At 39.2% G+C, this 24,677-nt stretch overlaps 2 protein-coding genes across 6 annotated transcripts in view; one reads left to right on the forward strand and one right to left on the reverse strand.

Moving 5' to 3' along the window:
- Nucleotides 1-24,677, forward strand: part of CEBPZOS (CEBPZ opposite strand) — a 295,755-nt gene that overhangs the window by 109,987 nt on the left and 161,091 nt on the right. The gene's annotated exons all lie outside the window — the stretch shown is intronic.
- Nucleotides 20,799-24,677, reverse strand: part of EIF2AK2 (eukaryotic translation initiation factor 2 alpha kinase 2) — a 91,862-nt gene continuing 87,983 nt past the window's right edge. For all 5 annotated transcript variants that reach the window (XM_069072202.1, XM_069072199.1, XM_069072200.1 and 2 more), the window contains 4 exons: nucleotides 23,928-24,056; nucleotides 23,070-23,171; nucleotides 21,808-21,870; nucleotides 20,799-21,729 (listed from right to left, as the gene is read on the reverse strand). In XM_069072202.1, the coding sequence (XP_068928303.1) occupies nucleotides 21,598-21,729; nucleotides 21,808-21,870; nucleotides 23,070-23,171; nucleotides 23,928-24,056 (426 nt within the window). In that variant the 3' untranslated portion in view covers nucleotides 20,799-21,597. The remainder of the gene's footprint in view (nucleotides 21,730-21,807; nucleotides 21,871-23,069; nucleotides 23,172-23,927; nucleotides 24,057-24,677) is intronic.

The following is a 24,677-nucleotide window of genomic DNA, read 5'->3' on the forward strand; positions in this document are numbered from 1 at the left end:
TTATCCTGTTTATTTTGTTGAACCCTGATTAACAAGGCAAAATTCAGGATAGAGAATTAAAAGTTTATTATAAGTATGTCAAGGTGACAATACATTGATTGGCTGATCATAGAAGATCAGCAATGTCTTCAAGGTGGGTGCAGCTTTTGGAGGTAACTTTAACACCATCCAGATAAGTCCACCTCAGCAAAAGAGATGGGACCCTTGCATCTCACTTCCCAAACATGTAGGGGGCCAAGTCTAATGGATTCTTGAGCTTGTGTCTGAGTTCAGAGACTTGTGACTTGTTCCGAGTTCAAGGACTCATTAAACTATGTCCGATTCTGGACTTGTTAACTTGTTCAAATCTGGGAGGGTGCAAAGGCCCCTCTGGACAGGTGTGCCATATCTTTCCCCAAGAAGAATATTTGGCAATCAGTATCAAGAAATATTGCCATGTCTCCCACAAGCAGTCTGGGCATGAAGGAAGCAGGCTTGGTCGTCAAGGTCTTTTGCTGATATCTACGTTTAACTGAGTGCATCCATGAGAAACTGGTGATCCTAAGTTCATTGTAAAACTTTCCATGTATAAACAAGAAAGATATATTATCAACCATACTACTCCAATAAACCAGCACTGTTATCCAACTATACTTACCTAGCCTGATTCTCTTTAGTTTATCGTCCGTCCGTCCGTCAATGTCAGTTGCTAGCAGTAGCAAGAACATGACATTTTGCAGGTAGGGGTACATGACAAAGAGCAGGTAATACAAAAAGCTGCAGACTTAGTGCTTCCTTCCCCAACAGAGCCTCCCCCAACACTGAGACGTAAGGCTGGAAACAATGGGATACTGAGTTGAAAAGGACCAATGACATCAGGAGGTTGATGTCTTGACTTGCAAGTGAATTGGATTTCAGCAAGACAGGGCTATGCAAAGTCATCAGCCTTACTCTCTTCTCCAGAATCATCATAGTCCAGTGGCAAGACATAGGTCAGGAGGCCTGGTGATGGCCCTGGATACAGTGGAAGACGCTGGCCTTTTTAGCTAAGGTCTTTCCCAAGTCTCAATTTTTCTGAGACAACACCCATTCAGTGATTAAAGATTAGGTAAGAATTGAGGCAAAAGATGACCTAATTTGACTTCCCAAAAGAATCCATCTTGGGGAAGATCCTCAGAGTTTCTGGTCAGAACAGAAATCATAGCTATTTACACTCAATCTGAGCCATCTTAAAACCCAAACAATGATCTAATAAGGCTTAGGTTGGTAGCTCCATTTGAATCCCAATGGGCTTTATCAAAGCCTAGTTTATCAGAGCTATGTTTCAAGAAATTGTGAATGAAAACTATAGGAGACAAAAGAGTTCACTGTTCCAATTTTTTTAAATCATAGAATAAATAGGTAAGAAAAATTAAATCTAGCACCCAAACCCCAAGATATCCTGTGAAGTATAAGCAATCAAAACCACATGTAAAGATATTACTCCCAGCCTAAACAGAGGGAGGAGGAGGAGGAGGAGGAGAGAGGAAATAGCATTGCCCAACTGGAACTGGCCAGTTGGGTTCCCAGGGGTCAGCTACCGCTACTTACAGATTGTCCTTTGTCCTTCCTTCTCAAAGAGAACCAATGACATCAGGAGGGTGATGTCTTGCTTTGCAAGTGAACTGGATTTCAGTAAGGCAGGGATGTGGAAGGTGTAGACTCCTCCCCAAACCATTCTGAATCCCCAAGATCTGAGAAAGGCCTAAAAAGTGGATTGGCCAATCAGGAGAGGCATTGTGGCCCATACTGACCTTAATCTACCATAACACTTTGCATACTCTGGCATAACAGACATGCCTTGCTCTCTCAGTGAATTCAAAATGCCCCCTTACTGTGACAACAGCTACAAGGCCAGATGAAGCTGACCAGGAGCATTCTTCTGTTTATAGACCACTAAAGACAAGACACCTTGACCTAGACACTATCTTGAATAATGGGACTTTTCTTATCTTAGTATTTTATGGACATATACTATGTTATATCATGCTAATAGTAAAAGAAACACAGATAACCTGAATCTACAATTTCAATGGAAACTTTAACACGTCTCCTATCTTATTGTATTTATAACCTATTCACTTAAGAAGTTAGTTTCTCATATCATATCATGGTTTACCATACGGAGATCATAATTTTAACTGACAGGCATCCTGAGCTAGGAAGGGAGGGAGGGGTGAGAGGGAATTGCTCTGAAGATATAAGGGCTGCTTCATCTGTCCATCACTGGATTCACTGTCTTGCAATGAGCAACCATACATATCTCTACATGGATGTTCTGCAAGCTTTGAGAGAAATAAACACTCATATTCAGCCTAATTTTTTTTGTCTTTCTAAGAACAAACTTAGTAATGGCTGACAAAAGTCATCATTCTCACTCTTCTCCAGAATCATCATAGTCTAGTGGCAAGGATACTGAGTCACCATAACTTTCACCAGTACATAGTTGTTCTTATCTTGTCTCTCCCATTACATTGTGAACTCCTTGAGAGGAAGGGCTGATTTTTTGCCTTTCATTGTGTCCACATCACTAAACACAGTGTAGGCCCTTAATAAATATTTATTGATACTTGTGCCACACACTAACACAATTGCATACTGTCATATTTTGTTTTATGTGGTTTCTTGTCTCCTCAATTAGAGGTCATATCCAGTGGGTAGCTAGGTGGCGCAGTGAGTAAAGTGCCAGCCCTGGAGTCAGGAGGACCTGAGTTCGGTTCCGGCCTCAGACACTTAACACCCACACACACACAAAAAAACTAGCCGTGTAACCTTGGGCAAGTTACTTAACCCCAATTGCCCTCCAAAAAGGGCAAAAAAAAAAAAGAGGTCATACCCTTAGAACAGGGGTTGTAACCTTTTTTGGTTATATACTCTTTTGGCAGTCTGGTGAAGCATAGAGATCCCTTCTCAAAATTATGTTTTTAAATGCATAAATAAAATACATAGGATTACAAAGGAAGTCAATGATACTGAAATAAAGATATAATTTCTTCTCCAAACATGCAGACTCCTTGAAATCTATCCACTGATATCTTGGGCATCCTTGGACACAGGTTAAAAACATTAAATGATAGGAATTTGTGTCTAATGCTTCATAATTTCTTACATAGTGCTAGGGACATAGTATATACTCAAGATATGTGTATTTTCATATTTTAATTACTTAATATTAAACATCTTTACAACCCATTTGGATTGCTATACAGGTATTTGCATTCAAATAAATGAACTTCAATGCATAAAATGCCAAAAAAAATTTCAATAATTCTCTCTAAATCTCCATCGAGATTCTTATCCATTCATTCCCACTCACTTTCCTTTAATATGATTGCTAGTGCATCCTCTGTGCTTCTGTTTTTGCTTTGGAATAATTCATAAAAATCTTTCCATTCCTTATTTATATCCCTCATGTTTGAGTATCTTAATCTACTGTAATATTACAGAATATTAGTGTACCAAAATTTACTTATAACCATCTCATATTTTTTTACTATCAAGTTAGTCAATGTTCAATGACTCAACAAAAATTATGCACTTACTATGGACTAGGCACTGTGCCAAATGTTGGGGATACAAAGAAAAAGGAAAATGGTCCTTGTCCTCATGGAACTTATATTCTAATGAGGGAGATAACATATGAATATACAAAATAAATGAAAAGTCAATCAATTACTAAGCCTAAAATAAGAGAGAATGGTAATATTTTCTGATAGTTTAAGAACAAAAGGAAAACTCTCCTAGCTGAGCTGACTATCCTGACATATCTCTCAGTCCCAAGGATAGCTTAGCATAGGGGCCCTTAGTTTATGAATTTAAAAACATTATTGAGAAAGTATCCATATGTTTCAGCAGAGGGGTTATTATGGGAATGGGAATCTAAGATCTTCCCTGCCCCTTGGCTAGGCTTAAGTGACCCTGAGAACCTTCCTTGATTTGAAAATATACTCTTCCTCCTCTGGAGCCTGTGGTGGGAGGCTTGTTTTTCAGGAACACCCATACCTCAATACTTTGTGATTGGGTAGTGGGTCAAGAGGGTTGTGACATTCTCTGAGCCAGGAGAAGGCTATATAAACCCTGATGTGAGATTTTGTTTTGGGGCTCACTTTGAGAAGAGTTATGTGATTTCACCAGATGAGACTCTGGGCAGCCGTTGAGCTCCCCTGGCTTTGAAAACCCAGATGTTGATGCTTCCCTCTCTGGTAACTGACTAGGTATGGATGTAATGGTCAGACAGTTGGAAGCCTGAAGCCTGTCTGCTGATCTGTTTCTCTGTCTGTATTCTCTGTCTGTTTGTAACCTCTGTATTCTCTGAAGTTTGGGTGCTGATCTTTTTCCCCTGAACTAGGTAATTGACATACATTTGATTAAAGCAAGATTGTTAACCCATTTTGAGTTGCTTTCCTTTAGAAAAGTACATCTAAGAACCTGTGTTGGCAGCCACCCTGAGTATGCTAGGGTGCTTACTGCTACAGGGGTTCATCACACACATGTTAAGAATCCCTGGTTTAGGAGCAGCTAGGTGGTGTAGTGAATAGAGCACCAGCCCAGGAGTCGGGAGGACCTGGGTTCAAATCTGGCCTCAGACACTTAACACTTACTAGCTGTGTGACCTTGGGCAAGTCATTTAACCCTAATTCCCCTGCCTTCTCCTCTCCAAAAGGACAAAAAAAAAAGAATCCCTGGTTTAGGATTACTATGAATTTAATTGAACCAGCATTTATTAAGCACCTACTAAGCATTAGGCACTGAACCAAGTATGGGGTACTTTTAAAAAAGGAATATATTCCTGCCCTCGAGGGGGATATTGGAATGAACATTAAATACTGCAACTGTTATGCTTTCTGACTATATAAGAATAGCAAAGCTCTCCTCCCTTATATCTATTAGCCATCCTAAAACCCAGTCCCAATGACTTAGCTTAAGAGATATTCAGTGAGTGAATGTTAAATACTGTGCCCCAGACAAAACCATTTGGCAGTCCCCCCAAACCACTGCAGATTAGTGATTGAGCCCCTTTGGGAGTATTTTATATAATATATCAACATTCCCTGGATTGGTCTAGAAGTAAACCAGCCTTAGGCAGTGATACATTTGTTAAACTGTTAAGAGTTATTTTCAAGGGTTGGAAAAAAAAAAAAGGCTTGCATGACAAACAGTAACTCAAGGTGTATCTACATGCACTTTTTAATTATTTCATGAACAGATGGCATAGAGTGTTTTATTGGAAAATGAAAAGGATCACTAAAGGTGTTTGTTTTAGTTTTAATGATACTATAAAAACATAGAAAATTTGGTAACTTTAAGACACTTTTAAATATAAATACTGTTCTTCATTGTCATTGTGTTGTTTTATGTTGTCTCTGTACCTTTTCATAGTTAAAAAAAAAAATAGTACTGGATCGATGCTCTAAAAATGATCCAGAAATGGCTTTCCCACTCCCACCCCCATGTCTAAAATTTTATTTTATACTTGTAAAGTATGAATACTGAAGGTTAATGGACATTTTTGGTTCAGCAATGTAAGTGAATACCACACAGTGCCCAGACCGATACCCCAGAGAAGACACCCAGCAAAAAGAGTGAAGACAATTTTCTTTACTGCTTACCAGACATGCGTGGCCATTTGGAAGCCTCGTTGCTATTGAAATTCCAGAGTTAGCGGTTTAATAGAACAGAATCAGTGGTGGGGAGCTATATATACTTTTCCTCGTTATTTTCCTGTGATGACTTAGAACAATACAATAATCACTCAGTTTACAACTTCGGCTGTGTCTATATGAATAGGGCCAACACAGCCCTTTGAGTCAGAGATCCTATTACTTGACATATGCCCCAATTAAGAAAGACAGAAAGGCTTCATACACATAGAAATATTTATAGCAACACATTTTGTTGTTCCCAAGAAACTGGAAACAAAGTAGATGCCCATCATTGAGGAATGACTAAACAAATTGTAGTACATGAATACAATGGAACATGGCTACAATGTAAGAAATGATGAATATGTAAAATACAGAGAAGCATAAAGAGACTTAGATGAACCAAAACAAAAAGTAAGCAAATTCAAAATATATATATATAATGATTGTAGAAAACAAGTTTTTCATATGAATACATACATGTATATGTGTATCAGGAGGTATATGTGTATACAGACATATATGCACATATGTAGAAATGAAAGGTGCATAAAATTTAATGATTAATATACCTGATGAGGTACAGGCTCTGGGAACCCCCTTGAGCTCTCCTTGAATCTTTCCACTTGAGGCATTTGCCTGAGGCCATTGGCCTTTCATTGTGGCTTTGCCCAAACCTTTCCTGCTGGCTTAGCCCTCCTTGCAGCATTGAAAGCAGGTTTTCCCACTGCCTAAGTGACTGGGCTTCTTCCAAGGGGGTTCCCTGGAGGGGCTTTTCTTGACCATGGCAGCAGCCAAGAATTGAGCATGTTCTCTGTCTCTGGTTCGTTCCCTTCATTCTTTTTCCTCTGCTGCAACCAGGTCTCTGTTATTAAAGACTCCAAAGGCCATCTCTAGTAATTGGGCTTGAGGTGTTTGGGGTCCCATTACCAATTTCTGCAGTTTCCTCCTAATATCTAGGGCAGACTGATTAATGAAATACATGTTAAGGATTGCTGCCCCTTCTATAGAGTCAGGATCTAAATTTGTATACCTTTTCATAGCTTCTACAAGTCTATCTTGGGAAAGGGCGGGGTTTTCTTTATCTGTCTGAGTAATTTCCCTAATTTTCTGATAATTTATTTGCTTCTGAAATGCAGTTTTTAGGCCTTCTAACAGGCAAAGTACAATATGGTCTCTTTTTCCCCCATCCTCATGGGTTTGGTAATCCCATCCTGGGTCACTAGTGGGAACAGCAACTGTTCCTGGGCAGTATTTTCTTATTATATTAATGATCCCCAAATTTTTGGGCTTGTTCCCAGATTCTCCTCCTCAGTGGAACAACAAGTAGAGAAAAGGATATGCAAATCACCCCAAGAAAGCTCAAATTGTAGGGATATGTCCTGAAAGCCTTCAGTCAACTTTGTTGAGTCTTCAGAGAACCTCCCCAACTTTCCTTTAATTGATTGAGATCCAAAATGGAGAATGGGACATGCACTCTAGTTGTCCCACCAAAGGAGAGAACCACATCCCTTAGGGGAAAAAGCCCTGAAGGTATTGTGGGGACAGGGACTTGGGAAGGGAGAAAGGAAGTCCCAGTTTCTGCGAGGGAGTGACTAGGGGGTGCTGGCTGAACTGGATCAGACTGCAAGACTGGGATATCCAACTGGCAAGGGGGAAGGTCAGCTGTCACATGAGGAGTGGAAGGGGTCATCTCTAAGACTCTTGTGGAGATAGGGCCTGAGTCCTGAGTGGGTGTTGCCTCAGGGGGAGGGGCCACAAAAGGAGGTACCTTGGCAGGACCAGTGACTGGGACCTGAGCAGGGGTCAATGAGGGGGGAGGGACCATGGTGGGAGATACAGGGTAGAGATGTGGATGGTGAAGGGGGCAGGAAATGAGAGGTGTTGGGCTAGAGGAAAAGGGAAGGGAAACCATGGGAAAAAGTGTTGGGGAGCAGCAGGAGGGACTGGGGGAGCTGCCTAGGTGAGACCAGTGACTTGGACCTGAGCAGGAGTCACCTGTGGGGGAGGGGCTGGGGCCGAAGCCCTGGGAGTCATAGGAAGGGGGTCGTTTAATTGGCTCCTATTGCCCCTTTGTGGAGGTGCTCTAGCTTCAAGCATCTTGCAATCTATCCTGAGAACTGTGTTCTGAGAGAGCTCAACAAAGGCCATTAAGTAGGCAACTTCTATCCATCTTCCTTCTCTGTGACAGTATAATTCTAACTGCAAGAGAGTATTATCTTTTAAAGTCCCCAAAACAGGCCATGATACTTGGTCCTCTAGGTGATACTGAGGCCAAACAGTGTTGCAAAAAAAAACCCAAACAAACAGCTTTTTCTTTTCAAGTTCTTTAGAGAAACTAAATTTTTCCCAATGTTGTAAAAGACAACCCAAAGGTGAACTTTTGGCAGCTAAAAGGGATCAACCTAATATAGACTTAGGGCCTGGAAGTCCCTTCCTACATAAAGGAATATTTGGGAGTAAGCCTCAAAAAATAAACAAAAAAAAAAGACCAAAAAGAAACACAAAAAAGTACCTGAAAATTTTCCAATTCTGTAGTGCTGAGAGAATTAAAAGAATCTGGCTTATACTTCCAGATGGGGCATCTGTCCTCGTCCTCCATTCTTCAGAATCTGTGCCCAGGTCCATGGCCTCCAACATAACCAACTGGACCAAGAACCTGAGAGTATCAGGCTGAGTATGAGACAGCCTCCTAGCTGTCTGTCCCAATGGGACCTGAGAGGTCAGATTCCCCTCAAAAAAAAAAAAAAAACCACACCTTGGAGAGTAAGAAGGAAATAGGGAGAGAGAGACTTACATACCTTCCAGTCCCAGCTGGAGAAGAGCTTGAGATTAGCAGTTTCCCAGTATCAGGGAACCCTAAAAATGAAGAGGTTACCATAAAATGTAGAGGTATAGGGTTAGGGGTGCTTGAGACCCCAAAATACTAACATGTGGATCCTGCTGAATAAATTCAATTCAAGTCTTCTCTCGGCCAAAGAAAAGCAAAGTTTATTAAAGATTCGCCTTAATTGGAAAACTCTTAAGGAACTTCCGTAAAAGGAACTTCCGTATCGGTGATGCTTGTACTGGCCAAGTGGGCCAGAATAATCTGACATAGAATGAGCCTGCACTAGATCATTCTCAGGCACTCTCAACACCTCATAGAGGCAAGATGGGGTCTTATGTTCAGAAAGGGCGCAGGAGGAATTTAGGGATACGTTAGAGGAGGAGTCAAGGAGGTCAGACTCGGAAAGAGTGGTTGAGGATGGGAAGTTGCTGGACAAAGGAGGATTAATCCAGCCACAAAGGAGCCACAAGGAAAGGCCAATGGCCTCAGGCAAATGCCTCAAGTGGGAAGATTCAAGGAGAGCTCAAGGGGGTTCCCAGAGCCTGAACCTCATCATGCCCATTTGACAGGTGAAGAAACTGAGGTTCAAAGACCAGTTAGTCTCACAGTTAGTAGCTGTTAAATCCAGGATTCAATGCAACTCTCAATTCTACACAACAAAGTGCCTATATTACAAAATGGTAATGACCCAGAAACAGATTTAGCAAAGTATATGCCATCAAGTTGACCCCAGAGAATTTGAATATTTCGATTAAATAAATGGGTGGTCTGCATAATGTAAAATTGGTTTAAAAATTCTATCAGAATCAATCAATCAATAGAAACCTACTGGGTGCTATGTACTATGGAAATTACAAAAGGAGTCTTTGTATCACTCCTGCCTCCAAAATAGTTACAGTCTAAGTGGGAAAAATCTAATTAGCTGATGTTAAATTTTCACTTATATAATTTTCCCTCCACTGATATCACACTCAAATAACTCTTTATGAAATGGAGACCTTGGTTGTAAAAGGCTGTTATCAGTAGAGCACAAGCTTTGGTAGGTAGGTCTTACCAAGCTAGAAAGATCTATCGATAAATTCTGTGTGGTACCTACTGATCAGTCTAGCTAAGTGAAAAGGCTCATTACCCTAAGACTGAATTTCTGGGGTGAAAAGCCAAGTGCTGATTTTGGTTTTTACTTTAATTCACAAAGATCATCTACTGAGATGTGGAGGGAAATAATTACATCCTTGAAGTCATGGAACCCATTGATGAGGGATAGCTCCCTCTAGGTTCAGCAGGAACTCTGATCTTATCTAAGACCAGGAAACCTGCAATAGCATCTGGAAAGAATTCAAGGTCTCAGGCTTAATTGGAGTGAGAGTTGTAGAAGTTTATTGTTACACTTCTATGAGAAGCTGGCAAGAATCCTTTAGGGGACCTGCGAGTGAGAGGGGAACATGCTTTTACTTTTAAAGGGTAGGGCTGCTATTGTCAGGGCTGACCGGACAGAAGGGACCTCAGTGCATAGATAAAGGTTAGAGCTGACCAAGAGGAACTTGTGACTTTAGTGCATAGATAGTTTAGATGGGACAAAGGAGTATTTGGGCCAGACCAGAGGAGACATGAAGAGATTAAGTAAGAACAAAGGAGTCACAAGTTGTTGCCTAGGCCTCCTGCCGATAGGGGGAAGAGGCAGAGTTTGAGGCTGGGAAAGGGATTTTACAGATTACAATTTTACAATACAAATTGCAGTTACAATTGTACAAACTGGTTTTACAAATTGGTTTTACAAATTGATTTAGACCCCAGGTACCCCATCACCATCAAGTACTGGAACTAAGTTGTTGTCTAGTTCAGCAGCATCAGATATGTGCACAAAATTACTGTGTACAAATACTACTGACACTTTCTCATCTCAGCACTGCATTTGTACAAAATTGAGAAGTCATTCTTTGTCTTTCTCACTCCCCACAACATGCTTCCTCATAGAATGTAAAGCTTTAGTCTCAAATTAAAATAGGTAAAGAACTTGTTCTTCCCAGTCAAAAACATAGGAGATCCTCCATCTAACGTTCATTAATGAGCTTCATGAAAGTCTGAAAGTCTATTTGACTAAATAATATTATAGGCGACAGTAGTGTCAAAATAAATGAGTTAATATTTGAGACTAGAAGTATAGGGTACCTATGTGTCTTCTATGGTGCCAGATAAGACAAAATAAAACAGATATTTAGACACAAAATCCATGATGAGCTACAGTGTACTCATGCAAACTCAATGTGATCAGCCATAATTATACATAATTAGTCTTTGGGATTCAAGAGAATAGGCTATCGGAAACCAAGGCCAAAGTAAAGGTTAGCAAGACTGGATGCATGAATAGGCCAAAGGAAAGATTTGGGTTTAAGCAAAAATTTATTGACATTTGTCATGGTCAGAATGCATGGCTTTTGCTCATCCTCGTGCCCCTCTAAGTGGGGGACAATGGTATCACTGGTGGTGGAATTATTCCTTTCTTAGAGGACAACCTTGAATCCTAGAGCCTGGGTCTAAACAGTAAGATAGTGGCAATGGAATGCCTCTGCTAATTTGGATCATGAAGTTAGTATCTAACTCTTAGATTCTCTCCTCTGGTTACTATTGTTCTCATCCCATCAGGTGCTGGAGATGGTCCTGGCATCTCTGAGAATCTGAGAATGAGTTAATCAAGAACCTTTTCACAAGAATTTAATAAGGAATCTAAAAGAGAATCCATAATGTCCTTCAATAAGGAATCCTTCTATAAGCTACCAGGGCTGGTCCCAGATGGTTAGCTCCTAAAGGAAGTTTGCCTTGGCTGATACAGAGAGACCTGTGCATACGTTTTCTGTTAGAAATCAATGATTGCACAAATCCAGGATTTACCCCAGAGTTTTGGTTGTTGTGGGAAGTAGCCTGTAGCAACACCTTCTCTACTTTCTAATGATTTAATTGTATCTTGTCTTATTCTATTAGAGCTGGTCTTCCACCAACTCTGGCTCCTTCCACTCAATTCAGCACTTCTCCAGATTAGCAAATAGATGTATCTGGCACAAGCACTGGCAAACAAGAAAGTAAGTTGTTTCTTGTCTAATTAGTAAATAAAGTGTCTACATGTTCTTGAAGGCCAGACTTCAGAAACAGCTAGAAGATCACAGAGGCATTACAAGACTTGTCATTGTGCAATAATCACACTGTCTTCAGCAGGTCTGGAATTCCATTTTCCATTTTTCTCTGGCAGGAACACAGATGCGGTTGGAGGGTTTCCTCTAGGTCTTTAGACCTCTAGGAGGCTACTATGTCCAAATATGAGTATAAGTACAACTCCTCCACGAAGCATTTCACAAACACCTAACCTAGACACAATCTCTACTTTTGCTGAATTATATGGCACCATTTAGATGAACTAACTGTAGTCGTGGTAGCAGGATTTGATTGTTGAGTTGTAGCTGGTGATGGTGTTGAAGTAGTTGCTGCTTTGGGTTTTGTCACCATAACTACCACAAAGTTCTTCTAATCAATTCTGTATTCTTTGAGAGCAGTATCATCGTTAAGGATTTTGCCTGCTTAAATTAATTTTGGGCCTGCTACAGGAAAGGCATCCTTTCCTTTTTCAGATTCAATCTCTTTCAGTGCCTTAACCATCTCAGGGTTGATGTTGATCTTGAAGGTCTATTGCTGGAAGGTCTTCAGAGTGATCTGCATGATGTCACCTCCCCCAGACACCAGGGTTGCGGTGGTCTCTGTTGGCCTCTTGGACCCTCTGGGAGGGAGGTCACATTCACCCTGCAGGGCGGCCTCTGCCCTGGGCTGGGCCACCTCTGCCCTAGGCTGGGCCGCAGCCACTCCACTGTCGCTTAACCCGGCATGATCAGCCCGATCCCTCCCCAAGGCACAGGGCCAGCGGGGAGTCAGTCCTCAGAAGCTGCGGACTGGTCTGGAAGGCAGGGAGTGAATCCACTAGTTCATCAGGGCCTGGTGGCCACCATCAAGACTCGCTTCGACATCCCCCCTCCCCATCCCAAAGAAGTTGGGGGCGGGGCATATGGCACCATTCAGCATTCAATAGTTTATCTATATTGTCTTCCAGTGTTAGTTACTACTTCATGATCCCATTCCTCCCACGGTCTTCTGATCAATAACCTCTTTTTCTTAGAACAGAACATATTGTTTGCATCTCTCTTGTGCACTTACTTCAATAAACAAAACATCTATAATTTCATTGGTCTGAGTACCACCTCTACTGATGCAGATTGCAAATCCCCTACAACTAAGTAGATGGTCTTTGAAAGTTGCAATGGCCAAAAAAATTCATTTTCTGATTCTAACCCGGTGCTGAGCCTCTCCAGGCTTTGCAGGGCTGGTCCTTGTACAACTAACATAAATACATAATGGGTGTATGCCTGAAAATTTTCCAGATTAGTAGGGCTTTACTGGCATAGTCTTCCAGAACCCACAGTAATTTCTGCATCTCAATGAAACTTGAAGTAGGCCTTTAGGGTAGGCTTTTGTGAACTTATTGAGTATTAACTTATTTATTTCTCCTATCTTCTTGCTATACTGCTACCTCCAAGAAGACAAAACATGTATCTTATTTACTATTTTATTATTTGTATTGCCTACCTCACAGACTAGGAGGGTCTTCTCTATACTTTAAACTGCTATTAAAATTCAATTCAACAAATATTTATTAAGCACTTTCTGATACTTCAGATATCTCACAAATTAAATGCTTAAAAGTTATTTGTTGCTGTGTTTAATGTCTCATCCTTTTGTTTTTACAATTTTTAAACAATTTTTTCAATTAAAAAGCATTTACTTCCCCTCTCCTCCATAAAAAAGGGAAAAAAAACAACTTGTGACAAATCCCCACATTGGCCATGTCCAAAAATGTATGTTTCGTTCTACATATTTAATCCATCCCTTCTCTTTCAGGACATAGGTAGCATGGGTGGATCCCTTGGAATCATGATTGCTTATGCATTGATTGCTGTCAACTAAGTAAATTTAAGAAATCTGATCAATGAAATGACCAACCATGATTCTAGGAGGCCAATGTATGCTGCACACCCCTTGGAGTCATCTTAATGCTGGACTTTGATCATTGTGGAGAACAAAGAGAGGCTGACCACTTCGTGCAGCTCTGCCTGCCTTAAATCCAATTCCTGAGCAAGTCTGGTATCATTGGTCCTCTTTGAAAAGAAAGGATAAACAACAACGAGGGTTCTGCATTAGGTCTCTACACAGAGAGCAGGACCTCCAGAGCCCGTGTTGTTAGTCAAACCTCTGTCATACAGATTATCTTTTATGTGTGCTTCACTCTTCCCATGGATGCTGTGTATATTTGTGGGAAGGGTGAGCCAGATTTTAAGAGAATGTTTTATATTAACTGTCTCTACCTTGTTATGTGTTTACCTTCGGTAAAATTAAACTGATGACAGTCTCTGGGGACTACTGCATTTGGCACTCAGGACCTACAGTAGGAGAAGCACAGTCTCTGAGAATTATCCCTAGGAGATTGAGAGAAATAGCTGCCCTCTGGGAATTCAGTCTGCCAATCTGAGCAGAAGTTGGGAAATGCTGCTATTTATAATTATCTTCTTCATCTTCCTCCTTCTCCTTTACCATATGTAGTCTTTCCCTCCTTTTGGGGGACCATATCCTTACATGTGGGTGCTCTGTCCATAGGAATATAATTTTGGGTTGCTTATATTTTATAAGATATTTTGATTGGACACAGGGCTAGATTTTTTAAAAATCTCTTTTTTCCCCAAAAAGCTGGGACAACTTAATTATTTGTACAATTTTCATTTATGATTTCTTGAAATATTGCTCTGAAAAAACAGACTTTGTTTTGTGAGGGGGCAAGGAAAGGCAACTGAGGTTAAGTGACTTTCCCAAAGTCACACAGGTAGTAAGTGTTAAGTGTCTGAAGTCAAATTTGAACTCAAGTCCCCTTGACTCCAGGGACGGTGCTCTATTCATTGTGCCACCTAGATGCCCCAAAACAGATTTTTTAAAAAGTCCATTGTGTTTTAAATCAAGCTACTTCACTAGCCTTTAAAGTCAAATCCCTGTGGCTCTGATTGAATGCCCATTAATAGCCCAGAGACCAAGCCTCTGTGGTTCATTGTTTAGTTTTGATAGCTTAGAATAATTGTTTTCTGTTCAGTCCAAAAACTTTGAGGGTTTACTCTTCCCAGATTGATACTTTTATGATGGTAAATTAGGCTTTTTTCTGAATTCTAATCTAGCCCTAAGTGATTGAACGGGTGTTGCCTTAAACAAACTGAGACCTGGGAAAGACCTTAATTTAGAAAGGCCAAGGTCACCCATTGCATCCTGGACCAAGAGTAGTTTTGACTTTGTCTTGCCACTGGACTTCAATGACTCTGGAGAAGAGAGTGAGGCTGACAACTTTGCTCTGCCTCACTTAAATCAGATTCACGTGCAAGTCAAGATATTACCCTCATGATGTCATTGGTCCTCTGAAAACAAAGAGTGAACAGCAACAACCATCTCCAGACAGAGAGGCAATGGATTCAAGATGCAAGAGACATACATTTCTGGACATGGCCAATGTGGGGATTTATTTTATTTAACTATGCATGTTTATCACAAATGTTTTGTTTTTCTTTTTTTCATTTAAGTTGGGGAAGGGGCAGGTAGGAAGGCAGAAAGAATAAAAGTATGTTAACCGAAAAAGAAAAGAAAATTTTAAAAAGCTCTTTGTCTTTAAAAATTCACTTTTTTAGTTTTTATTTCTTTAATAGTATTTTTTACAATTACATATCAACAATTTTTAGTATTCATTTTTACATAATATTGAGTTCCAAATTTTTCTCCCTTCCTCCTTCCCCTCCCATCCTCCTAAAATGATAGGCAATTTGATATAGGTTATATATATATGTGATTATGTAAAGCATATTTCTGTATTAGTCACAACTATGAAAGAAGAAAGAATACAAAAGGACACAAAAAAACAAGAAAAATATAAAGTGAAAAAATAACTTCAATCTGCATTAAGAGTCCATGAATTCTTCTTCTTTTTTTTTTTTTAAAGCAATTGGGGTTAAGTAACTTGCTCAAGGTTACACAGCCAGGTGTTTCTGGGTGGGTACTAAGTGTCTGAGCCCAGGTTTGATCCTCAGATCATCCCAACACTGGGGCAGGTGCTCTTACTCGCTGTGCTACCTGGCCACCCTGAGTCCATGAATTCTTTATCTGGATGTGTATAATATTTTCTATCATGAGCCTTTTGTACTTGTCTTGGATCACTGTGCTGCTGAAAAAAGCTAAGTCATTCATAGTTGATCATCACACAATGTTGCTGATACTGTGTGCAATGTTTTTCTGGTTCTGCTCATCTCACTTTGTATCAGTTCATACAAGTCTTTCCAGGTTTTACTGAAATCTGCCTGATCATCATTTCTTATTGCACAATAGTATTTCATGACATTCATATACCACGACGTGTTCAGCCACTCCCCAATTGATAAGCATCCCCTCAATTTGCAACATTTTGCCACCAGGAAAAGGGCTGCTCTAAATATTTTTTGCACATGTGGGTACTTTTCCCTTTTTTATGATCTCTTTAGGATACAGACCTAGTAGTGGTATTGCTGGATCAAAGGGTATGCATAGTTTGGTTGCCCTTTGGCCATAATTCCAAATTGCTTCCAGAATGGTTGGATTGGTTCACAACTCCAGCAAAGGTGCTTCAGTGTCCCAATTTTCCCACATTGTCACCAAAATAAAATGTTCACTTTGAAATGCTCACTTTGGGGGCAGCTAGGTGCCATAGTGGATATAGCACCTGGAGACGGGAGAATCTGAGTTTGAGTCCAGCCTCAAACATTTGATACTTACTAGCTATGTAACCCTGGGCAAGTCACTTAATCCCAACTGCCTCACCAAAAAACAAAATGCTCACTTTGTTCAGCATTAGTTCATACATGTCCTTCTAGGTATTTCTGAAGCTGTCCCTCACATCACCTCTAAGATGCAATAGTATTCCATTATATTCTTTATTTCTTTTTTTAAATTAAATTTTGTTTATTTTTAGTTTACATCATTCATTTCCACAAGATTTTGAGTTACAAATTTTCTCCTCACTTTTTCCCCTACCCACCACCCCAAAACAGTGATCCTACTGAATATCCCCTCCCCCAATCTGCTCTCTCCCATATCTTCTCCCATTCCCCTTCTGACTTTCCAGTAGGGCACAGTGGATCTCTATGCCCCAGTGCCTGTATATCTTATTTCCCAGTTACATGTAAAATAATAATAATATATATATTATAAACATTTGATTTTAAAACATTGAATTCCAGATTCTTTCCCTTCCTCCCTCGTCACCCATCCTTACTGGGAAGAAAAGCAATTCAGTACAGATTGTACATGCATAGCTATGCAAAACATTTCCATAGTGGCTATATTGTGAAAGATTGACTATATTTCCCTCCATCCTATCCCACCCCACACTTGTTCTGTTTTCTACTTTGATCCTGTCCCTTTTCAAAAGTGGGTGCTTCCAATTTCACTCCCCCACAGCCTGACCTCCCTTCCATCATCCCTCCTCTCGTCCCCTTCTCCCTTACTCTCCTGTAGGGTAAGATACCATATATAGTATGTATGTCATTCCCTCCTTAAGCCAAATTCAATGAGAATAAGGTTGTCTCATTCCCTTTTGCCTTCCTGTTCTTCCCCTCCATTGTAACAGTTTTCTCTTGCCTCTTCTATATGAGATAATTTACCCCATTCTGTCTCTCCCCATCTCTTCTCATTATATTCCTCTCTCACCTCTTAATTTCACCCTTTAAGTATCATCCCTTCCTATTCAATTGGTCCTGTGCCCTCTGTCTATGTATACCTGTACGCATATATACACACACTCACATATGTATTCATACTCCTATATACCCTCCTATGTAGACATATATATGTATGTATACATATATATACATTTTTATTCCCTTCAACTATTCTCATACTGAGAAAAGGTTCATAAGTTACAATTATCGTTTTTCCATGTAGGAATGTAAATAGTTCAACTTTGATAAGTTCCTTATGATTTCTTTTCCCTGTTTATCTTCTCATGCTTCTCTTGCTTCTTGTATGTGAATGTTAAAATTTCTATTCAACTCTGTTTTTTTTTCATCAAGAATGCTTGAAAGTCCTCTATTCCACTGAATGACCATATTTTCCCCTGAAACATGATACTCAGTTTTGCAGGGTAGGTGATTCTTGGTTTTAATCCCAGCTCCTTTGACCTCCGGAATATCATATTCCAAGCCCTTTGATCCCTCAGTGTAGAAGCTGCCAGATCCTGGGTTATCCTGATTGTGTTTCCACAATATTGAAATTGTTTCTTCCTGGCTGCTTGTAATATTTTCTCCTTGATCTGGGAACTCTGGAACCTGGCTATAATATTCCTAAGAGTTTTCTTTTTGGGATCTTTTTCAGGAGGTGATCTGTGGATTCTTTCAACCTCTATTTTGCCCTCTGGTTCTAAAACATCAGGGCAATTTTCCTTGAGAATTTCTTGAAGGATGACTTCTATGTTCTTTTTTTGATTATGGCTTTCAGGTAGTCCAATAATCTTCAAATTATCTCTCCTGGATCTATTTTTCAGTGGTTTTCTATTTTCAGTGGTTATTTCAATGAGATATTTCACATTGCCTTCTATTTTTTCATTTATTTGGATCTGTTTAATAGTATCTTGATTTCTCATAAAGTCACTAGCTTCCATTTGCTCCAATCTAATTCTGAAGGAATGATTTTCTTCAGTGAGCTTTTGAGGTTCTTTTTCCATCTGGCAAATTCAGCTTTTTAAGGCATTCTTCTCCTCATTGTCTTTTTGGGCTTCTTTTGCCATTTGAATTAGTCTATTTTTTAAGGTGTTATTTTCTTCACTCAGGTTGTTGACTCTCTTTTCATAATTATCTTGCATTGTTATCATTTCTCTTCCCAATTTTTCCTCCACTTCTCTTATTTGGTTTTCAAAATCCTTCTTAAGCTCCTCTATTGCCTGTAATCAGTTCATATTTTTCTTGGAAGCTTTTGGTGCAGGAATTCTGATTTTGTTGTCTTCCTCCTGTGCTTGCTTTGCAAGCTGTGCTTGCTCATTTTGCCACTCAATTACTTGACTTTTGAGCTTTTTACCACAGTAGAACTCTGCTTCCAGAGAGGGGAGCTTTGTCCCAAATTGCTGGGGTTTTCTCAGCTGCTCGAGCTATTAGTTGGCTGTCTTCTCTGAAGCCTCTGCACACTCTGGCAAACTGGTCATGCACCCCAAGACTTCCACCCCAGACAGTGATCCAGATCCAAGCAGGTTAAAACAAAAGTGATTACCCCTCAGACTGGTTGCTTGGTCCCCCTACAATCTGTAGGCCAGGAGCTCTGAAGCAGACATGCAATGATGGCTGCACAGCTGCCACACCTCAGCTGCTTCTCCCTCCAGGGGACAAAGGCCAAACTCCACTCCTGAACTCCCTGTTCCCAAAGTTCACACTGCACTGACCTCTCACTTTGTCCTTAGCACCTATGGGCTGATGATTCTGGAAATTGCCACAGCTGCTGGTGATCTCTCCATTATAATCTTATACCATGATTTTTCAGCCCTTCCCCAACTGATGGGCATCCCTTCAATTTCTAGTTCTCAGTCACTACAAAAATAGCTGTTATAAATATTTTTGTATATATAGGTCCTTTTCTTCTTTCATTGATGTCCAGCTTTGATGATTTGGCAGTATGGTAGTAATACATAATTTAAGAATTATTGGATTATCTGAAAGCCATGATCAACAAAAGAGCTAGACATCATCTTTCAAGAAATTGTTAAGGAGAGGCGGCTAGGTGGTGCAGTGAATAGAGCACTGGCCCTGGAGTCAAGAGAACCTGAGTTCAAATCCAGCCTCAGACACTTAACACAAAATCTAGCTGTGTGACCTTGGGCAAGTCACTTAACCCCAACTGCCCTCCAAAAAGCAAAAAATAAATAAATAAACAAAATAAAGAGCAGCTCTAAAAAAAAAGAAATTGTTAAGGAAGGGGTGGCTAGGTGGCGCAGTGGGTAAAGCACCAGCCCCGGAGTCAGGAGGACCTGAGTTCAGTTCCGGCCTCAGACACTTAACACAAAAAAGCTAGCTGTGTAACCTTGGGGAAGTTACTTAACCCCAATTGCCCTCCAAAAGGCAAAAAAAAAAAAAAAGAAATTGTTAAGGAAAACTGCCCCGATATCCTAGAACCAGAGAGTAAAGCAGAAATTGAAAGAATCCACTGATCACTTCCTAAAAAAGATCCCAAAATGAAAACTCCAAAGAATATTATAGTCAAATTCCAGAGTGCCCAGGACAAGAAGAAAATGTTGCAAACAGCCAGAAAGAAACAATTCAAATACCATGGAGCCAAAGTCAGGATCATACAATATTTAATGGCTTCCACCTTAAAGGGTCAGAGAACTAGAATATGATTTTCTGGAAGGAAAAGGAAATAGGATTACAACCAAGAATAACCTACCCAGCAAAACTGGATATTTCTGATGAAAAGCCTAGAGATGAATAGAAAATCTGTCTTTAAAATACAAGACTCAAGAGAAACATAAAAAGGTAAACATGTAAGAGAAATCACAAAAGATTCAATAAATTTAAACTGTTTACATTCCTGTATGGGAAGATGATACTTGTCATTCCAAGAATTTATTATTATTAGGGCAGTTAGAAGAAGTATAGGTAGAAGGTACAGGTTGAGTTAACCATGATGGGATGGTTTAAAAAATATTAAATTAAGAGGTGAGAAGAAGGGGTATTGGAAGAAGGAGGAAGGAAGAGGAAGAATGGAGGAAATTGTCTTACATCAGGGTGGTTAGATGGCACAGTGAATAGAGTCACTTAACCCCAATTGCCCTGCTTTCCCCCCTCCAAAAAAAAGCCAAAAAAATTGTCTCACATAAAAGAGGTGTGAAAGGAAGAACTTTTAAAGTAGACAGAAAAATGGATAGAAGGCGTGGTGGATAACTCTTGAACCTTACTCTCATTAGAATTGACTCAAAGAGGGAATAACACACACATTCAGATAATTTCAGAAAAACCTGGGAAGATTTATATGAACTCATGCAAAGTGGAGTGAACAGAACCAGAAAAACATCGTACACAGTTAACAGCAATATTTTAAGGATGAGCACTGTGAAAGACTTAGCTATTTTGACTAAGACAATGATTTAAGACAATTTCAAAATCCCAGGATGAAAAATGCTATCCACTTCCAGAGAGAGAACTGATGAACTCTGAATACAGATTGAAACATACTTTTAAAAAATTTCTTGATGTTTATTGTTTTATTTTGTTTGTGCTTTTTTTTTTTGTAACATGGCTTATACAGAAATGTGTTTTGCATGACCTCAAATGTATAGTCAAAATCAAATAGCTTGCCTTCTCAAGGAAGGGGGAGGGACAAGAAGGAGGAAGAGAATCTGGAACTTAAAATTTTTAAAAATTATTGTTGAAAATTTTTTACATGTAATTGGGAAATATTTAATGAAATAATTTTTTAAATAAAAGACAGTAAATAATCGTTGCTTGAAAATCAAATTTCAGAGGGCTTTATTTCCTTTTGAAGAACAGAAGCAGGCCAAAGAAAAATTAATGATAGATGGAAACTCCTTTAAAAAAGAAAACAACCAAAAACTAAAGTTGAAAATGGATTCAAAAATTAAAGAACTATCACATTAATAATAAATGGCAATAAAAACAAATAGGAAGCATCTAATGCTCTCCAGGTCAGCTAGGTGGCACAATGGCTAGAGCACAGGGCCTGAAGTCAGGAAGGCTCATTTTATTGCAATCAAATTTGGCCTCAGGCACGTACTAGTTATGTGCTCCTGGGCCCTATTTGCCTCAGTTTCCTTATCTGTAAAAAGACCTGGAGAAGGAAATGGCAAACCTCTCTACTATCCTTGCCAAGAAAACCCCAAATGGGGTCACAAAGAGTCAGACACAGCTGAAATAACTGAACAACAATGCTCTCCAGTGGATTCCAGAAACTGCAAAATAAGTCATACTTCAGAAGTGGGAATATGAAAGCCCAACCATGTCAATAAAGCACTTAATATGAACGTGAATACATAGGTCTTATATCACACTCTTCTTCCTTCCACATCTTCAGGATCTTCAGGATTTTTGATGCTTTGGGTCTTTCTTCGGGTTTTTTTGAAAGTAGCTTCATTAGTATCTGTTTCTGAAATGGTTATAAAAGCCTCAGTTACAAAAATTAAATATTGATATAAACAAAGTTCTGGTTCTTAAAAATTCATACCTCCTTAGGGTACTTCTTGACAAAATCTTCTGGAAATAAACAATTTTTCACATCTTTCCAGATCTGAAAATGTCAGAAAACACTTTTTATTTACAGACTTTTTCTCAGCAGAAATATTTAGAGTTTAGTAAACCTTTAGAATTTTTTTTTACAAAGGTATTTTTTCTTTTTCTATTTTCCAATTTGGTGAGAACAGATATTTTTCATGCATCATTCAAGAATCTTCTATTTATTCTTCCCAACTCTAGGTGAACTCCCTGCCTGAATGAGTATATGTCCAGGTTGGGCAAGGAAGATATACTCTTCTCTAGCCCCTGTCCTATACCACCACCATCACTGTCATCATCACCATTATCATCATTATCAGCAGCAGCAGCAGCAACAGCTGCATCACTAATGCTCCTTTAGAGGAGAGATTGTTTTCCTTTCTTCCTCTTAATCCTAGCACCTGGCACAGGGTCCAGGCCATTGCTGAAACTTCATAAATGGTTACAGAATGAATTTATTTATTCACAGAAAATGCCTGTTTCCATTTCTCTAAGCTTTTCTGTACAAAAGAGAAATCACTACTCTGATTTAATATAAAGGATACTCCTTCTAGAAGGATAGCAAAGCTGTACAAAAAGAAAAAGAGACTAAACAGGAATTTACATTCTATTGAATAACAAACTCACATTTTACTTGTTAAGTCAAACCCAGGGGTTCTTAAGCCTAGATTTTCATAGACATCACCCTTCCCCCAAAGGGTCCATAAATAAGTTTCAGGAGGTCTGAGAACTTGGATGGGAAACAAATTACATCTTCATTTTAGTATCATTCATAGAAAGCCAGGTCTGGAGTCAAGCAGATCCGAGTTCAAATCTAGCCTCAGACATTTGATATATGACTGGGCATATCTTTTAACCTCTACCTCAGTTTCCTCATTAGTAAAATGGGGATAATAATATAACCTCCCCCCTCAGGGCTATTGTGAGGGTCAAATGAGATAATGATTGTAAAGCACCTAGCACAGTGCCTGACACAGAGTAAGTGCTATATGTTAGCTATATTTTCATTATCATTAAATCTATGTATTTAAAAGCATTATTCTGAGAAGATATCTACAGTTAACCAAACTGCCAAAGAGGTCCATGACACAGAAAAGTGAAGGACTCCTGCTTTCTTATTCTTTCTACCACATTCTTATACATGGGAAATAGTTATAAGCAGCAATACTTAGAACTTGAAGGCCAATAATAGTTAATAATGCTTTCATTATTTACCATTGATATTTCCTGAGCAGTAGGACATATGTAAAGAAGTTCAAAAAGAATTAATCCCAAAGAAAAGATATCCACTTCATTCCCATAAACTTGGGAATTGCTCTGAAACAAAATAAAATGACATGGTATGATTATTTTCATTCATCTATATATCTGCATGCCTGTTGGAGGGAATATCACAAAGCTATTTAACAGAAAATATTTTCCTGGTTATTTCAGGAGGATGATGTGTAATCAATTTATTAGAGTTTACAGTACAATAAAAAACATAAAACTGATAAAGAATGCTGGCCTATATGCCTTAAAAGATGAGAATTCTTACTTGAAAAGACATAAGTCCAGATCTAGACTATAATCAATAATATGCCCATTTCTCTCCATTCTGACTCTGGCCTTATAAAAGTGTGCACTAAATATGGGTAAGAAACAAATTAAATACCGTGTAACCTTGAGCAAGTTACTTAACCCTGATGGCTTAAAAAAAAAAAAAGAAACAAATTAAATAGCAAAATATCCCCATAAAACAAGATAACTACTAAAGTTAGCATCTGTTAACTTTCCTGACCAATTTTTTTCCCCCATCCTGACAATGTACTGATGCGTCAGCTTTCAATAGCATCAGTGGATACAGGGATAACTTAATGAAGCAGAGAAGGCTTGGTGGGGTGAGGTGGGGAGGAGGGGAAAGGCAATGATTCTGCCTCCCCACAACATGAGGCTCTCCAAACCATCACGTAGCTCTAACAAATACTCATGTTTAGTATGCAAAAAAAAAAAAAGAAGGAGGAGGATGCACTGGGGAGACAATTTACCACAAATGCAAATATTTTAAGCAGAATTGACTAAAAGGCAGCTTACCTGTTCTGGGCTCATGTAACGAGCTGTTCCTCTTCCTTTTGTCCGATCCTCTGTATTTTTCAATGAGGTTACAAGTCCAAAGTCACCAATCTTTATTTTGGTTTTATCTACTAAAAATATATTAGATGGCTAAAAGGAAAAAAAGAATTTCTTATTTTATATATATTCTTGTTATAGGTTTTGAACATTAAAGAGGAGCAGAATAAATGTACAGTGTGCTGGCGTAGGAGCACGACAAGGGCTTTGGAATTATAGGGTTTAGGTTCAAATCCCCAACTTATTACCTGTGTGACCTTGAGAAAGTTAATTGACTTCACTGACCCTAATTTCCTCATGTGAAAATGAGGGGATTAGACTAGATGATTTTTTAGATTACCTGCAAAAGTTCTGGAGGTATGAATCACATTTATTCAATTTCTTTCCCTAATTCTTGGCTTGGTTTTCAATATCTTAACTGGAAGAGATTGCCTAGTATTGGAGGCAGCACGGTGGAAAGAGAAGTCGATTCTGAGTCAGAGGATCTGAGTTCTTATCTTGGCTTTATCACTTACCACCTACATAATCTTATGTCTCAGCCTCAATTTCCTTATCTGGAAAATAAAAGGATTGGACTAGCTAATCTCTTAAATTATTCCCACATCTCAAATTCTATGATCCTATAACTTTTATTCAAAGCCAAAGTATCCAAAATCAAGAGATGCAACACTGGCATTACTCAAGCTGCCAAAGACCAGCCATACTACATATTCC

This window comes from Petaurus breviceps, unplaced genomic scaffold (genome assembly GCF_028583685.1).
Source record: "Petaurus breviceps papuanus isolate PSGF00001 unplaced genomic scaffold, PetGlider_PUasm1.0 90845, whole genome shotgun sequence".
In the NCBI taxonomy this organism is placed as follows: Eukaryota; Metazoa; Chordata; class Mammalia; order Diprotodontia; family Petauridae; genus Petaurus; species Petaurus breviceps.